The following is a 19,020-nucleotide window of genomic DNA, read 5'->3' on the forward strand; positions in this document are numbered from 1 at the left end:
TGCTTCCCAGGGCTTGCACCTGTTGGGGATGGGCAGTTTCTGTGACAGCTGCTTCTTCCATCCCCCTCCTCCCATCCAGCCTTTTCCTTCTTCCTTCTTTCCTTTGACTTTTATCCCCTGCAGTTTGCTTTCAACGAGGTCTTTACTGTCGAGTGCCCTTGGGTGAGGTTTCAGATTGCTGAAATCAAACCTTATTCTGATTGATTTCAATCCAGCCTACCCCTTGGGCTCTTTCCAGGAATTAGTAAAAAACCTTTAAAATCCCAAGAGCAGGGGCAGGGTTCAGAGTCCCCTAACTCAGATGTTAGCCAGCCAGCAGCAGCTATGCCTCCCTGGCTTTGGGGAGGACTCAGTTCATGCATAACCTAGGCTGCCGTTGTCTTTTCCATCAGAGACCAAGCTTTGATAGCAGCTCTGAGCTTCCCAGAGCCCTTGTCCTCGGGTGTTATGCATAGCTGGGGGTGAAGGAGGGCCCTCTGGGACGGACCCTGCCCCCTTGCACACCATGCTGACCTCCAGCTTTCCCTGAGGTGTGCAGGTGCTGTGTTTGGGGACCACATCCAGCTTTTTGTTCCAGGTGCCTCTTGGAGGCCTTTCTCTCAGCTCTCCAGCAAAAGAAAAAATTGCAGGTGGAGTGGCCCATTTCTTGAGAGCCTCTCCTGGCCATAACAGGCCTGCTGTAGACACACAGAATATTCCTTTGCTGAGAAAAGGTAGGGTTTTGGCTAAGAGAGTCATTGTAGCTGGTGCAGCAGCCTGGTCTCTAACAGAGTTGTCTGCCCTGAGGAGAGAGCTACCCTGTCTTCCATCTCCTTTGGTTCTGGGGACCTGTACGGTATAGGAGGCAGCTCCAGGATACTTTAAAGTCTCAAGTATAAGGCTTTGAACTCTTAACTGTTGATAAAATTTAGAAGAATGGAGAGATGCAGTGCTTGGATAGGGGTAGGGGAGACTGGGATTTTCCCCCACATTCTTTTCCTGTATATGTGTTTGTGTGGGGGTGTATGTGCAGTTTTTTAAATTACTTGAGAATTTCAGGCAGCATGATGATGGCTCACCCCCAGATACTCTCCTAAGAATGAGGGTCACCTGTGTAACCATTTACCACACCTGAGAAAGCTGAGTTATATCATCTAATATGCAGTCTATATTTAATTCCCCTAGTTGTCCCTAAAATATCTTTTATGGCTATTCCCTCCACCTCTCTGAACTAGGATCCAATCAAGTTCGTGTGGTGCATTTTGTTTGTTGTGTTTCTTTGGTCTAGTAATAAACAGTCCCTACATTTTTCTTCCACATCATCCTCTTCTTAAAGAGTCCAGACCAGTTGTCTCGTTGAGCATCCCGTGGTCTGAATATGTCCGATTGTGTCCTTGTGGTGGTATTTGATTTGTTCCACAATCCCCCTATTTGTTGTAAACTGGGAGATGGGGCCAAAGGCATAGTTGATTCAGGGTGAACATTGAAATTACTGTGTAGATGATAGTGAGCCTGTGATGTTAAGCAGGCTCTTAATAGCAAGTCGTAGGTTTTTCCTGCCCCCATGTAAAAAAAAAATTACTGTTTATTTAACTCAAAGAATTATAGGTAGTACATTAAAAACATGGGGGCCAGTGAGAACCTGGAGGTAGTGACCTTGGAGGAAGGTTTGCCCTCACCAGCTGTGTCGAGGGGCTCTGGCTTCAGAGGTGGCGTCACTCCCATTCTACTGTTTACCAGCTCTGTGGCTTTGGGCAAGTTACCTAGTCTCAAAGTCCCCTTTGCTCCTCCATAAAATGATAATAAAATTGTTAGTGAGCATCAAATAAGATAATGCCTGGCACTCGCCCACACTTGCCTGTTGGTGCTCATTATTTTAGTGGACCCTCTGGAAGGGTGGGTGTAGGTGAGGCAGATGGGGGTGCAGTGGGCAAGGCTGGTATGCCAAATGGAGCAGCTTGTCCTTGATGACATGGCAGGGGTTGGGTGTGCTCCTTGGCCACATGGCCACAGGTGGACTTCTTCAACTCTAGCTTTTCTGGGTGGTCTCCCCATTCAGTGAACATGCTGTTTCTCTGTTTGCTAATATTTCTGATGCTCCAGGAGACTAGGAGACTAAGTCCTCTTAGTATATGTGGGGTTAATGAATTTAGTTCCCCACAATCTTTTTTCTTTGACTGTCACATCTCACTTGCCCCGTATGTTCCCACTTGTTCTAAAATGCTCATCTTCTTCCTCATGGCCCACTAATTCTCCCTTTTATCATTCCTTTTCAGGCAGGTGACTGCCTGGCGAAAGCTGTACAGGGATAGAGCAGCACTACACAGGAGCAGAGGATAGAGCTTCTTGTCAAATACCCAGAGGGAAACTCTTTTCTTTTTTTTTAAATTTTGTGTTTTTTGTAACTATTTGACCTCACTTTAGTATTCTAAGGACCATGTTACCATCCTGCCCCATTTCTCCTCCCAGAAAGATACTTTATAGACAATTTTTTTAAGTCATATCTATTGAGGGGTAATTGACATACAGTAAAATTTTCCCTTTTTCATTTGCATAGTTAGATGAGTTTTTACCCGTGTGTACAGTCACTTAATCACCACCACAACCAACAGATAGAGCATTGCCACACCCCAAAGAATTCCCTTATGCTTCTCTGTGACTGGCTAGATCTTTAAGTAATAAAACAAACTTTTGACCTGAAATAGTTGATACTATCATGCTTGAAAAGGTTATCAAAATTGTACCCAGCCAACCCTCCTAAATTTCTGTGCTCTGTCTGGACGAAGCCTTCTGCTGGGAGCTGGGAGAGGAGCCAGTCGGCTGCTTCCTACTGAGGTTCCCTAGGAGTGTGTCTAATTGGAAGTGTTGACTGAGATAGTTCATATAATTTTGATATTTACATATAAGACCAGAATATCATGGACTTGAAGATAAATGTTAGATTTGCCTTTAGTTAAAAGTTTTCTTTGAATCAACTGAAAATGGATTAGAGATCCAAACGTAAGAAACATGATACTATATAACCATTAGAATAAAACGAGGGCAAATTCCTTTATAACTAGAAGTTGGGAAAGACTTTTAAACTAGGACTCAAACTCCAGAAACAATAAAAGGATGATAAATTTGATGCCATTAAATGTTTTAAAATTTTTTAAGCTTTGCATTGTAAAAATATAGCATAAACAAACAAAAATGACAAACTGGAGAAAATATTCATAATATAGATAAGTTCTAATATCTCTAATATAGAAAGAACTCTGAAAAATCAAAGTTAAAAATTACCAAAAATGGTATAGAAAAAAAGGACAGAAGACATGAATAGCTATATAAAAAGCTATATAATGGCCCTTCACCATAAGAAAGGATCAAATTGACTTTATAATAAGAAATACGAACTAAAGCTACCCTGAGATACCATTTGTCTCCTTTGTCAGATTGACAAAAAATGATTTTATTTATTTATTTTTTTTTTTGCGGTATGTGGGCCTCTCACTGTTGTGTCCTCTCCCTTTGCGGAGCACAGGCTCCGGACGCGCAGGCCCAGTGGCCGTGGCTCATCGGCCCAGCCGCTCCGCGGCATGTGGGATCTTCCTGGACCGGGGCACGAACCTGTGTCCCCTGCATCGGCAGGCGGACCCTCAACCACTGCGCCACCAGGGAAGCCCCCAAAAATGATTTTGACAAGCCACTCTGATGGCAAAGCTGTGGGAGAACAGGCATTGTTACATATTGCTGTCAGGAGTGAAAATAATTCAGTCCCTGTGAAGAGGAATGTTACGGTATCTAGAGTACATATGCATTTATCATTTGATCCAGCAACCTACTTCTAGAAATTTACCCTGGAGATATACTCCCACAAATGCAAAATAAATACAAAAAGTTTTTTTTTTATTGCTGTGTAATTTGTAATGGGAAAATAGTTAACACAACTTAAATGCCTATCTGTAGGAGACTACCATACATCACACAATGAATTACTATGCAACCCTGAGAAAGAATAAGAAAGATTTCCATGAAGTGGTATACAGTAAGTTCCGGAATATATTGAAAAAACAAGTTGCAAAAGAGTGTGTATATGTTTGAAGAAACAAGAATAAGTTAGAAATTAATAAAAATGTTTAATGATCAGTAAGTCAGATTTGGGGGTTGGAGGGGATAGGAGTGACATTTTCCTGGTATATCTCTATATGGTTTGATTTTTTTTTAACCGTAAAATGTTCAACATATCCAAAACATAAAATCTAAAAGGATGAAGAAACACAAACCCTAAAATTGAATACAAACAGAAACAAGTGAACCTAACTTTATGTCAAATTGCTGACCACATGGAGAAAAGAATTAATTCACAGACTTTAGAACATAGCACTTTGCACACTCTGAATGGGATATATTCTAAGAAAAAGAAAATACAGAGAAGTCTTAAACTTAGTAGTCTTGTTAGTAGTGACATTGGTATAATTCTGGAACTGTGCTGCTCTGGGCAAGTTTGAGACAATTTAATTATTAAAAGGAATAGTCATGGAAGTATATTATTAAATTGAATAAAAAATGAATCCATGTAATATTCAAAAAAAAGAGGGAGATAAAAATTGGACAAAAAGGGAGCCGAGAACAATTCCTAGAGGAAGTGGTATTTTCTCTGTGCCTTCAATGTTGAATAGAAATGGAACATTAGCAATGAATTGATGACATAAGAGATGAGCAAAGTCTCAGAGGCAAGAAAGTAGACCGCTTGCCTGGAGTGCAGGCATGTAAAGTGGCCGGTGAGAGACTAGACTGGGGAATGGGTCAGGTCACCTGGACACTGAGGAGGAAATGAGGCACTTCCAGCAGGGTTTTGAACACAGTAAGAACTTGTCTGGGGCTGGTTAGGTTCTTTTGCTGTCCTGGGGCTAGAGCCTGACATGGGAATGTGTCACTACAAAGGTGACTGTCTGCTCAGGGATTTTTTCTTAATGACATCCAGCAACACTATTAACTTTAAAAACTTCCGTCTGCAAAAATCCATTTTTGGGGTATCTTCACACATTTAAGATACACTTTCCCTGTAGTCAAGGTCGGCAAAATTTTTTCCATAGAGTGATAAGCAGTGAATATTTTAGGCTCTGTGTTCTCTGTTTTGACTATTCAGCTCTACCATTGAAGCATAAAAGCAGGCACAGACAACTCGTGAATGCGTGAGGGTGGCTGTGTCCCAGTGAAACTCTACTCAATGAAAACAGTAGTTTGCCAGATTTGTTTCACTATCCAGTTTGCTAACCTCTTATGTAAAGAAAAGCACAGTTTAATTTGTTTCCTTTCCAGTCATCAGTAGAGAATAAAATAGCAGACAGTCCTGTCTGCTTGCAGAGCCCAGGGATCTGAGGTTTAGGTGATTGTGTGAGTGAAGAGCCCCAGGAATTGACCAGCTTCATGCTGGGGAAGTGCCTGAAAAGCCACTTTATCAGATGAGAATATCAAGTGCTTTATCATCTTCAAATCTCTTTTTTGGAAAATTGGCTTTGTTGATTTTGATTTAGGGGAGCTCTTGTTTAATGAAGTAGTGTGCTCTCGCTGCAACTTTCCCTAAGAATATTTCAGTCAAGCCACTGATTTATGCTGCCAGTTATGGAGACCACACTTCACTGCTGGGATACTTACTGTAAGCCTGCTGCTTGTCTTTCAGCCAGAACTGCTTGTGGCAGGCCGTGTGCGTAGCTGCAGAGTGAACACATAAGCCGGCATGTGCATCTTTTACCAGGTCATCTTGGGAGACTTTGTCTGGGGCAGCACATGTGAGAATTTTCTGTTAGCACCCACTTTCAAAGGAACCCAGGGGCCTGGTTGTGTGAAAGTGAGTGAGCTCCTTTGCAGCAGTGCTCTCAAGGCCTTTGATCATGGTGAAAGCCATAAAATGCACTCCCTGAAAGGTGCCCAGGCAACAGGCAGGTTCAAACTGAGACTCATGTCACCGGGAGTGGAGCCCAGAGCCAGTCTTCACTTTCCCACATCCAGTGAGTCACCAATGTAGGGTTGATTGCAGTGGTCCTAAGGATGAGATTTCTAAATGCAATCCATATTACATTGCTTGAAACATGAAATGATGTTAAAACAGATGCTGTTTGGACCATTTGAAGTAGTATCCATTCCTGATTAGATGCTGACCTCCCTTTACCCTTTCAGTACATTTCTGAAAAATCGTGCTTAAGGAATTTTTGTAGATCAAGCAGCGTTTTCCTTTTGCTATACATTCCCACTTCAGGGGACCTTCACTTCCACTTTTGATGGTACTATGCGCCAGGCCCCTCCAACAGGTAATTTATTAATGGATGGTTGTGGAGGGCATGCCCATGGGAGTGGCCACTAGCATTGCATCTGGTTTGTACTGTGCAGCCTGCCTCTGTGTCTTAAAGCCAGCATCTCTCAATTGATTTCATTGCAGGATTAAAATGGCCAGGAGAACAAAAGAATCTTAACCCTCATATAGCTCAGAATAGTGTATACCAGCTCTGGACTTGTAAAGCGGCTACATGTCCTTCAGCCAGAGCCACTGTTTCTCAGTCCAGTTACCGTATCACTCAGGGCAGAATATGCTCCCAGCTCAGAGGAGAGCATGCTGGCTTCCTATCCTGCTGGCCAGGACACTGATTCAAGGCTGCTTAGGAGTATTTAAGAATGATCTGGACATCTAGGAGTTCCTAACCTTGCTAACCAAAGGCTAGTTTCGTATTTTACCCCCAAAGTAATGTTAAAGATAGTGATTGAGTTCCCATGTTAGCCCATTATACATCTCTAATAATAAATGACAAAATCTTTTGAATTTGAGTAGTACCAGTGCTCATAAAGTCAATATGAAGTAGCTAAAATGTGATTGAATGATAGCATCTGAGGATCTCTGCATTTAGTTTGACATTGGAGGCAGGAAATTTAACAGAGTCTGCAAGCTTTCTGGGTCCTTTAAAAATAAGAGTTCAAGCACTTTTGAGTATTTTTTATGATTAAGAAGAATATTATATCTACTGTTGATTTGTAACTTAGTTTTCCATTTCCTCAATAGATAGATAGCTCACGTGATTTTAATGCTTACCCTCAGTGATTCAGGGCAGTTTTTGACTTACAAAATGGAACGATAGGGGGAGATAGATTTTTTTCCATGATAACCAATAAGAATTTGAAAAGGAGGAGGAAGAAGAGGAGGAGAATGGTAAAATAGAAGATGTACACTGATGTTTATTAATAAGGAGCTCACAAGCTCAGCAGGACAGAAACATCCAAATGCCCGCATCCCCCACCCCCAAGGGGAAAGGTGGTGATGGCAGGGGCTGGTGTTGGGGTGCTGGCACTGACCACAGAGCTCCCCCAGGGCCCACCCTGGGGCTATCTGTGTGGAGAGCAGCAGGAGGGGAGGACGGAGAAGCCAGCATCCCTGGCTGTGTGGCCGAGGACATCTTTGCAGACTGGGGCTCTTTCTTCCAGGTGTGCCTGCATTTACTCATGTGCTGTTTGTCTATGGAAAAGACTGTTAAGCTGTCAAATAGTGAACTACCTCGGTAGTTCCTGATGCTGTGATCATGGTTTTGGTCTCGTTTCTTTTAGGTTACCCCTGTTTCAGGCCAGTGCTTTTGCATTTCTGGCCCCTGCTCGAGCCATCCTGTCTTTAGATAAATGGAAATGTAACACCACAGGTAATTGCAGTTATTTCCACATATGTCATTGGGGTCCTTTAATGCAGGTGATAGAAGGGAGGCCTGGGCGTGCTGCCCCCAGCAGTGTTAAATCCTTTCTGGAATCAGGCACAGAACACACAACCAACAAACAGCTTAGAACACTCCAATCTGTGGATCATGTTTCTGTCTCTCTCTATCCACTTGTTCATCCCTAACCCCAAAGCAAGTAAGGACCAGAAAAGGACCTCATTTCTCTGTGCTAATGAAATTGATAAATATGGGGAAAGAATAGAAAAATATTTGTGCTATTTTTCTGTCTCTTTCTTTCAGTGGATTTTTTTGAACTACCAGTTAAACAACTCTCTTTGCTGCAATAGCATCCCTTCTCTGAAACATCTCTGCTTTTTAAGGATCTGGCTGCTTTGGTTTTCTGCAAATGACTTTCATTCCCCCTCCCATTCTCCTCATAGTGATTGCAAAGATCCTTAAATAACCCAGTAAGGTCAGGAAGAGATCAGATAGGGGATTTGAGGAAATCACATAGACCTGTTGTACTCTCAAAATATTGTTAAATTTTTAGGTTATAGGAGCAAAGTTTTCTAGCCCTCGTTTCCTTTCTTGCTCCTAGGAGTTGCTTTGTGACCACTGATTTGATTTAGGAACAGGAAAAGGGCCTCTGTTTTATCTAGGTTTTTAAAACCTCAATCAGGCAACCTTGCTATTGGGCATGTCAAAGAGCTACTTGCAAAGGTTGGTCTTTGTATTAGGCTGGGACTAGCAATGTGTATCACTAGTTCAGTCAGCTTTTGAGAAGCTGGGAGCGCTTGTTGATGAATAAATTTGGTTAAATTAGCAATGGGGGAATCCACCTTTCAGTATGATATGCCATAGTGTTGTAACTTGAATTTTAGGGATGAGTATTTATACAAATATACTTAGAACAGGGAGGAAATTCTTCTTAAAAAGAGTGAAATGAATATGTTCCGTGAAACATTAGTGTCACTCCAAGAAAAATTTTGTCTTTGTTTTTGTTTTTAAGATGTTTTGGTTGCCAATGGAACAACGGAGCTGTTACATACAGAACACATCTGGTATCCTCGGATACGCGAGGTAAAAGATAAACATTGTCTGCTTATGGCTTCTTTGTGTTTCTACTTATTTTCAGTGTTGGTCGTGACCAATAAATTGCAGTTGCTCTTTTTCTGTTTCAGGTACTGACATGTTCATTTCTGTTGTTAAAGTAAATGTAGATGGCATCACTGTAAAATAAAGCATGCAGAAATGCTTTGTGTGACCAGACAGTATTGTTTCTTACCCTCTTTTCCATCCTCCTTTCTCCTCCTCTCCTCGTGTGTACCCACAGACCTATCTGCTTACACCCTCCGGCATAACAGCTCCCTTTTGAAGGAGCCACAGAGTCGATAGGTTGCAAAACTATTTATTCTGGCCTCAGTGTTTGCCTGTATTGGTGGAAGGAATTAAAGACACTTGTCTGCTTCAGTGTACTTGAATAGAACAGGGCGTAGGAGTCCTTAGGTGTGAAGAACAGCTGACAGTTTATCCAGATTTTCCAAAACCTATAAGATCATTCACGATTAGTTCAGAATTAACACAGATATGGCCATTCTGCACAGTAGAAACATTCCTTTAGAATTTTTGTCAATAACACTATCTTCTGAATGTCCTGCAGCGACTTACTTTTTAAAGTCAAGAATCTTTGTACTGCATTGTTCCTCTGAGGCTGATTATGAATGTTGTGTCTTAAATGAGAATTATAAATTATGTCTGTCTCAATCAGTGAGAATAGGCAAGCTGACTTTGTGTCCAGTGCCCATTTCTGTAATACTCTTACATTAGTCAGGTTATACTTAAGTTTGCTAGATCCCAGTAACCCCCACTGGTTTCTTTTGAGGTTTGCCAGGAATTTTCCAGCTATGTTATGCCTGTTATATAATAACTTGTTGTCTTACAGAATTATCAGTTGTCATTGCAGGTGACATTTAGAGTGTGTGATGTATAAGCAGCTTGCTCTTATGTCTGTCCTCTCTTGCTTCAGATCCAGGGAGCCATCATCATGTCCTCATTGATAGAAGTGGTTATCGGCCTCCTAGGCCTGCCTGGGGCTCTGCTGAAATACATCGGACCCCTGACCATCACACCCACGGTGGCCCTCATTGGCCTGTCTGGTTTCCAGGCGGCAGGAGAGAGAGCAGGGAAGCACTGGGGCATCGCCATGCTGTAAGTGTTCCAAGACCACTCAAAAGTGAACAGTAAAAATCTCCCCTCTTCCTAACACTGAGGGACAGCCTCTTTGAATGTTTTGAACATTTATATGAACTTCAGGAGACACTTAAATTAAGATTAGCCTGGTAGTTTAAACTTTATTTGCTTCATGCCAGGGAATTATTGAAGTAACATGCAGCCAAGGTATTCCAAAGACAGATTTGGCAGTGATGTGTAGAGGGAGGGTTGTAAGGTTTTAAACTTTGGGATGGGAGTAAGATGGTGACACCATTAACTCTTGGCTTTTGTGGTCATGCCAAGTCTCATACACATGAGCTGGAATACCAAGAAGCTGAATCCTTTAGATGAGACTCAAAAATACTTCCAGACTGGCAGGAGACAGAGATGCTGCAGGAGGTGTGTTGGCATCAAAGGTGATTTGGCTCCTCGGTCAGATAGCTCTGCACATCTGTCAGGAAGCTGTTACTCCTTCCAGAGTCCTGCTAGTCAGTGCTAGTCCTTTTGCACAGTACTTGAAGTTAATTAAAGATGTCACTTACCCCTTTTTAAGTAATGTCAGTAAAGACATCCAGGACTTTATAAGATTATTAGAGCCACAGAATTCTATATACCACAGATAGAACCCACATTCTCTGTGTGTATCTGTAGAGCATATGTAAGAGTTGACCATATCATAGGGAAATGGTTCCAAGACTAGAATTTTACCGATCAGTAAAATTGCTTAAAAAATTTAATAACAATACAAGAGGATTTCTAATTGTTTTTGTTTTGCTTTGTAAAATGTTCTGTAATTATTAAATAACAAGCAGTACTTGTTGAGCCTGTGCATCAGTGTTATATACCACTGGTTGTATATATTATAAATTAAGATAGGTACCAGTGTTATCCCTGTTTAACAGCTAAAGAAATCGAGGGACAAAGATGCAGAGTTAGTTGCCTAGGGTCACACAGCTAGTAAGTGGCCACGATGGTTTTCAAAACCCAAATAGTCTGACTAGAACTTAACCCATAACACTTAATTCTGCCTCTCTGTGTTAGAACATGGTTTACAAATAAAGTGAATCCTTGCATAATTGTAATCCGTGTATCATTATAAATTAAGGTATAGGAAAATATCCAGTGTTGCTCTTAATTTTCTCATTTCACCAAAGGTTGTCAATATTTCCATACCAGGATGGGTGAGTATAAGGCACGTAAGAATGTTCACTCAGTGAAATGCAGTAAGTTCCAAAAAGGAGAAATTGTATTTACCATCACGCAGTAAACTTTAGGAACCAATAATAAAAGAGTGAACAAAACCCCCAAACGACTTAGAAGCAAAAGAACACCATTGTAAATAACTCAGAGAGGAACTCAAAACTTCACAATTGCTGACAATTTAGCAAATGATGTTGATAACAGCACTGGTCACACAGAGCAGTCAATTGTTCTCAAGAAAAGTCAAATAAAAGTGAAGTACATGAAGAGTTTATCTCCAGAAACTAGAAAAACATGATAAAAAATGAACACAGTGAAAGCAGGGGAAAGAATTAATAAAGATACAAAAAACATGAAACAGATAGAAGTGATACATCCCAAAGGTGGTTCTTTGGAGAATGGCAAACATATACTATAGATAGGCTTCTGGCAGGGCGAGACAGGAATGCACGCACAAAGAGAGGAATAAAACTGCAGCTCCAGGGAAGATGTGTTGAATCTGTGTTCCTGCCCCGAAACTTAAAAAAAAAAATAATAAAATAGGTGGCTTCCCAGCTGTTTCATTTGATAAATAATCAAAATTGACTCCTTCTCCCCCTGACATCTGGATATTAGGGCTCCTCAGAACTTGGTCCTGGGCCTCCTCCTGTCCACATGCTCTTCCCCTGGGACATCTCATCCAGTTCGTGGCATCAACAGACATGCATTATGCTGGTGGCTTCCACAGGAACCTGAAGCCCAGGCCTCTGAACTCAGACTTACAAATCGAACCCCTGACTTGCCCTCTCCATTTGCTGTTACACAAGACATTTCAAACTTCAAAGGAAGAAAGCTCCAAACTTTCCATTCCCTCCTTGCCCCCAAACCAGTTCCTTCTGTCGTCCTCTCAGTGGCACAGCCACACACCCAGGTGCTTAAGCCAGAAGCCCTGCAGTCATCCTTCTTTCTTCACTTTTCCTCATTCCCCACGTACAGCCCATCATTCTGTCCTACCTCCAGAACAAACAAATCCCCAGTCTATCCTCTGGACTGTCATTGCCACCACTCCCAGCCATCACTTCCAAACTGGTCTCCAGCTCCTTTTTTGTTCCCTTCCTGTCCATTCTCAGTCCTGTAAAATGCTTGGCCATTATCTCTTCAAGGCCTCCTCTTCTGTCTCCTCCTTTTGCTGGAATTCTAGAAGCTTTTAGGTCTTGTCATCACGATGTCTGAAACCTCACATGCTGCCCCTTGGTGGTCTGTTTACATCTCGGGCTTGGCACTCTTGGCCTCTTCTCTTTGGAATCTCAGGTGTTCATGGGAAATGATCTTGAATTACTTCAAAGATGCCCTCCTCCCCTCCATCCCTGCTTGTCTCTCTCTTTCTGGAACTTCTAGAATGTTGGTCCTCCCAAAGTCGTCCTCTTAACTTTCCTGTCTTCCATCTCTTCGTCTTTTTTCTCTATTCATAGGAATTTTCCTCAGCTTTATGACTCCTTCCATTGAGGTTTTTATTTCTGCTCTCCTGTTTTTTAGTTTCCAGAGCTCTTCTTTTGTGCTTGGGATATCAGCTGTATGAGAGCAGGGCCTTAGCTCTATGTTAGTCACCATGGCACCGACAGCACCTGGTTCACCATCTGTCCCAGGGCAGGCGTTCAGTGAGAACATTGTGAATAAGTGAAGGGGGAGGGTCGGGAGGTGTGAGCACACCCTTGACCATGGGAAGAAAAGTCAAGATGTTGTGGAAGGACTTTCATTCCTAAAGGATGTGCTCCATTGATTAGACAGTGAGTGTATTACATCTTCAAGGAACAGAGAATTCCTGCACTGTTTAAACTGTTCCTGGAGCTTTGAAAAAGAAGGGAAACTTCACAGTTCTATCCTAATGGCAAATCCTGACAGAGCTAATGCAAAAGGGAGATCCTGGACCAACTTTTTCCTTCCTGGGGTTGTGTAAAACCCTGAGCAAATATATTCAGGTAGTAGCATCTAAAGCTCAGCATTTTTGTCTACTGTAAGGCTCCATGCAATCTCTAAGATGTAAGTGTATAGAAAACGTTCAGAAAAGAGCCTTAGTAGACAGCTCTGCACATACTTAATTTTTGAAGTGCTACATCTATAAACATAATCTGAAAAGAATATTCCTTGGAACATGGTTTGGGAAAACGCCGCTATAGATAATATAATAAAAGGGCAATGTATTTATCATTTCAGGAACTCAAGGATGATTAAATATTAGAAAATTTATTAATAAAATTCATTATAGGTCTCTGGTGGGTTTTATTAATAAAAATCATGGTGACAAATTTTAAAAAATTGATCAAGTTCAACCTGTATCCCTACTGCAAACTGTTAGCAGTGATAAATAAGATTTTTAAATGCCCCATACATTAATGGTGAAAGACTTAAATTAGGCCTGCTATTGAAATCAGAAACTGAGATAAGCATGTTTATTATCAGTATCATTTAGAGTTGTTCTGGATGTGTAGCCAATGCGTAAGACAAGAAAATAAAATAATATGGATCAATACAGAGAAAGTCAGGGAGAAGGAAATGATGACTTGCCCTTAACAATAATTAAAACACATTCCAGAATTTAATAACAACACTGTGACCTGAGACAGGGTGGACATTGGTAGAGCAGAATAGGAAGGCTAGAAACATAACCAATAAAAAAACTAATATTTAGTATATGATGGCAGGTCATATTCAAAATCAGTGAGGGATGGGAGAACTGTGTAGGAAGATAATTATTTGGAAAAAAGCTAGATTTCTGGTTTATATCAGAAATACATTTCAGTTACTTACATATAGAAAATAAAACCATGAAAATGCTACAAGGAAACCTACATAAGTGTTTAATCATAAAAAAACAGGTTAGATAAAGCAGATATGGAAAGAGGAGGATTGATTTTACTACTGATGAATTTAAAACTCATATCAAAAACCAATGAAACTAAATTTTAAATGAATCTGGGAAAATATAACAAACTCCACAAGAAAGGCTAATGTTCCCAATTCATAGAGTTTCACCAATTAATTTAAAGGAGAGAGTCCTGGTGGAGTAGTGAATGAAGGGTATTGTATGAACAACCACTTAACAGAAAAAAAGAAATACAAATAAACCAATTAGTGTTTAAAAAGGGTTGCCCTCCCTGGTTATCAAATTGCATATTCATATGGAATGCTTTAGCAGTGGGGGTATTGGTGGTGGGTCAACATGGGCTCCTGAGTCAGCCAATAGATGTGGCATTTAGAGACAGACTGTCAGGGAAGAGGAAATGTGGTGAACCAGTACCTGCCGTTTCTAACATGATGCATAAGTCCCATGTTTTTCCTGAGAATATTTATTTTCTGTTTACTTTTCTTGTGGATAACTTAGAACCTATTCAAAAGTAGGATAGTGTAATAAATTGCCATGTACCATCACCAAATGCTCAAGAAAAGTCTCATTTTGTCTGTACCCCCAAATTCATTGAAATTCTAGGATTTTGAGGTTTAATAATAATTAAACAGAGAAATCTAAAGTAAAATAATAGTCCCTCCCACACACCCCCATCCCTCTAAAAAATCTTCTCATGAATAACTAACATAAATGTAGTATTTATCCTTCCATATTTTATATTATTGATGCAGAAATACAAACATGTGCACATATACAGCTTTACCATTATTTTATAATTTGTTTTTCATCCCAATAATTTGTCGGGGTCACATTTCCAAGACAATGTGTTTAGGTCTTTTTCATTCTTTGTACAACTGCACAATGTTAAGTGGTATGAAATAGTCTATATTAAACCATTCCCCAGTTGATACTCAAGCACGTTGTTTAAAATATTTGCTGTTGCAAACAATGCTGAAATACCTATTCTCATGTGTAAAGAATGAATATTAAAATAAATGATGATACAGTTTTTTAAATTGATGAAGTTGGTAGGGATTTAAAAGTATAAGACCCTGTGTTGCAGTGAGTAGCAAATGGACACTCTTTTTTTAAAAAATTTATTTTATTGAAGTATAGTTGATTTACAATGTTGTGTTAATTTCTGCTGTACAGCAAAGTGATTCTTATATACACATTCTTTTTCATTATGGTTTATCACAGGGTATTGAATATAGTTCCCTGTGCTATACAGTAGGACCTTGTTTTTTTATTGTTTGTTTGTTTGTTTGTTTTTGGGGTTTTTTTGGCTGTGCCACGCGGCATACAGAATCTTAGTTTCCCGACCAGGGGTCAAACCCGTGCCCCCTGCAGTGGAAGCATGGAGTCTTAACCACTGGACCACCAGGGAAGTCCCAGGATCTTCTTGTTTATCCATTCTGTATACAGTAGTTTGCATCTGCTAATCCCAAACTCCCAGTCCATCCCTCCCCTCCCCCTTCCCCCTTCGCAACCACAAGTCTGTTTTCTACGTCTGTGAGTCTGTTCTATTTTATAGATAAATTCATTTGTGTCATATTTTAGATTCCACATATAAGTGATATCATATGGTATTTGTCTTTCTCCTTCTGACTTCACTTAGTATGATAATCTCTAGGTCCATCCATGTTGCTGCGAATGGCATTATTTCATTCTTTTTTATGGCTAAGTAGTATTCCATTGCATATATGTACCACGTCTTTTTTTTTTAAGTGTATGTGTTTTTTTTTTAATTGAAGTATAGTTCATTTACAATATCATGTTAGTTTCTGTACCACATCTTCTTTATCCATTCATCTATCTATGGACACTTAAGTTATTTCCATGTCTTGGCTATTGTAAATAGTGCTGCAGTGAACATTGGGGTGCATGTATCTTTTTGAATTAGAATTTTCTCCAGATATATCCCCAAGAGTGGGATTGCAGGATTATATGGCAACTCTGTTTTTAGTTTTCTGAGGAACCTCCATAGTGGCTGCGCCAATTTGCATTCCCACCAGCAGTGCAGGAGGGCTCCCTTTTCTCCACACCCTCTCCAGCATTCGTTTTGTATAGACTTTTTAATGATGGCCATTCTTTTTTTAAAAGATTAATTAATTAATTAATTTTGTCTGCATTGGGTCTTCGTTGCTACGCATGGGCTTTCTCTAGTTGTGGTGAGCAGGGGCTTCTCTTGTTGTGGAGCATGGGGTCTAGGCGCTCAGGCTTCAGTAGTTGCAGCACATGGGCTCAGTAGTTGTGGCACATGGGCTTAGTTGCTCCATGGCATGTGGGATCTTCCCAGACCAGGACTCAAACCCATGTCCCCTGCATTGGCAGGCAGATTCTTAACCACTGCGAATGATGGCCATTCTGACCAGTGTGAGGTGATACCTCATTGTAGTTTTGATTTGCATTTCTTTAATAATTAGTGATTTTGAGCATCTTTTCATGTGCCTGTTGGCCATCTTTGTGTCTTCTTTGGAGAAATGTCTATTTAGGTCTTCTGCCCATTTTTCAGTTGGGTTGTTTGGTTTTTTGTTATTGAGTTGTATGAGCTGTTTGTATATTTTGGAAATTAAGCCCTTGTTGGTCACATTAGCAGATGGACATTGGTCTCTGTGGGATTGTAAATTCACCCAACCTTTCTGTATATATTTAGCAGTTTGTATCAAGCACTTTTTAATAAGGTGTTCACTGTTTGACAGATCTGTTCTAGTCCTAGGAACTTGTCATAAGAAGACATTCAGACTGGTGCCAGAGAAGGATGATTCATTGCAGTTGTTTCTGTTGCTCCCAATGTCGTACCTTAGGGGACATGTTTAAATAAGATGTGGTACATCCAGTAGATGGAATGCTAAGCAGCCACTAAGGTGCTGATGCAGGTTGCCGTCTCTTGAGGTGAGGGTGTTAACTGAGGCTGCAAGCTAGTTGGGAAGCAGCATGTAAAGTATGATTCGAGTTTGGTCCAAATGATGACCTGTTTGTGCTCTAGGGGCAAGGGTGACATCAGATAGTCCTGTCTCCCTCTCTAATCCCGGTGCCTGGGACCCGATGACATGCTCTAAAACAGGGGTCCTCAACTCCCAGGCCGCGGGGTCCGCAGTCTGTTAGGTACCAGGCTGCACAGCAGGAGTTGAGTGGCGGGTGAGTGAGCGAAGCTTCACCTGCCGCTCCCCATTGCTCACATGACCACCTGAACCATCTACCCCCCATCCTACCCCCATCTGTGGAAAAATTGTCTTCCACAAAACCGGTCCCTGGTGCCAGAAAGGTTGGGGACCGCTGCTCTAAAAAGCCCTGGGAATTGATAGACCAGAATGCTGCATGCTTATTGCCCAATGTGAGATGATGAGTAGTCTTCGAGATTTTGTCTCTTTTTACTTATCAGCCTTTTATAATTTTTCTACATCTTAGTATGCATTGCTTGCATAATATAGGTAAGGTTAAAACAAAGGCAGACATCTATAACACACACGCCTACACACACACACACACACACACACACACATATACACACATCCCTACACACACACACTCCTAACCACAACACACACACCCATATACACACACCCCTACACAAACACACACACCCTACACACACACACACTCCTAACCACAGCACACACACCCATATACACACACCCCTACATACACATATACACTCCTAACCACAACATACACACACACACACACACACACACACTCCTAACCACAACACACACCCCCATATACACACAGGCCTACACACACACCCTACACACACACACACACACACACTCCTAAAAAAAACAAAAAAACAAAAAAAACAAAGGTAGACAAACAAGCAAAATGTAACATGAGATGGAAAACACCTGATGTGGTGGACAAGAACCCTGGCCTGAGGATCCAGGCTGAGATCCTGTCCCTTATGTGCTAGGCCAAGTCTTATGAACTCAGACACATCACCCACTGCTGAGCCTCTGCTTCTGCCTCTCTGCAGTGGGGCTGCCTGCGCTACCTGCCCCACGAGTGTATTTGAGGATAAAAATAGAAGAGTAGTGTTCACCTGCCCAGTTCACTTACTCAATTTCAGTTGCCATATTTGAGCCTGAGATCTGGGTGACCTTCCTTGTATTCTGTTATGTGTTTCCTTTCCATTTTTAAACGTGCTTTGAAAAGTGAACACCATAATGCAGGTGTAACTGTCAGGTGGGATGTTGCCTGCAATAATTATAACAGTAATAATAGATACCAGGCTTTTTTGGATTTTAGTATATACTTTGGAAGGAAACCAATAACTTTTTTAAGACATGAAAATTTTACGTTGGTCGAAGTTTAAAATACACCTGTTTTAGTATCCCTCATTATCATATTGGTTTTTGTTAAACTTCACCTTCCTGGGGGAGTTGGAATAACTTGGGCACCATTTATGTTTTCATCCTTGAACTGGTACTGGTCTGATGACTTTGTGGTAGTACCAGGTCAGCAAAGTGCCTGCATAGGTGGGGAGATGGTAGACTGGTGGCCGGCTGCAGTCAACACCTCAGGCGGAATGTGACCATGAAGCTGCAGTTGACCAGCTCTTAATGAAACTGATAATTCCATCTCAGCAATTAGAATTGTGCCCAGGAACAATTAAGCTTAACTTTGACTGAGAATCAACTCTTCCTGCCAACTCTACCTCAGGTTGTAAGGGAAAGAATGAGTCCCTATGGGTGATGAGACATATTGTTGTACTCCTTCATCATTTCAGCGGTGGGAAGCCATCCCACACCTGCCACACATGGGGCACCAGACAGATGAGGTTGTGTTGGGTCCTGCTGCAGGGGGGCGACCAGCCGACCTGCCTCCTGCAGCATTCAGTGTACCTGGGTCAAGAGTGTGGGACTCGGTAGAGAGAAACTGTCGAGTCAACCCAGGCAACCCTGCCTTCACAAACAGTGCGGCAAGGTAGTTCAGAACCCAGGCTGTAGAGCTAGACCTCTCGCCCACGTAGCTGCATGATCTTGGACTGCTGGCTTTGTTTCTCTGTAAAGTGGATGGTTATAGAAGCCGCTGTAGAAGGCTGGGATGATGGGCAGGAAGACCTATGTG

The 19,020-nt window shown here is 41.4% G+C and overlaps 1 protein-coding gene across 1 annotated transcript in view; it reads left to right on the forward strand.

Moving 5' to 3' along the window:
• Nucleotides 1-19,020, forward strand: part of SLC23A2 (solute carrier family 23 member 2) — a 91,633-nt gene that overhangs the window by 52,705 nt on the left and 19,908 nt on the right. Inside the window, exons 5-7 of the mRNA XM_024764252.1 lie at nt 7,555-7,643; nt 8,665-8,735; nt 9,682-9,863. Coding sequence (XP_024620020.1) covers nt 7,555-7,643; nt 8,665-8,735; nt 9,682-9,863 — 342 coding nt within the window. The remainder of the gene's footprint in view (nt 1-7,554; nt 7,644-8,664; nt 8,736-9,681; nt 9,864-19,020) is intronic.

Source organism: Neophocaena asiaeorientalis, unplaced genomic scaffold (genome assembly GCF_003031525.2).
Source record: "Neophocaena asiaeorientalis asiaeorientalis breed wild unplaced genomic scaffold, Neophocaena_asiaeorientalis_V1.1 scaffold400, whole genome shotgun sequence".
Classification (NCBI taxonomy): domain Eukaryota; kingdom Metazoa; phylum Chordata; class Mammalia; order Artiodactyla; family Phocoenidae; genus Neophocaena; species Neophocaena asiaeorientalis.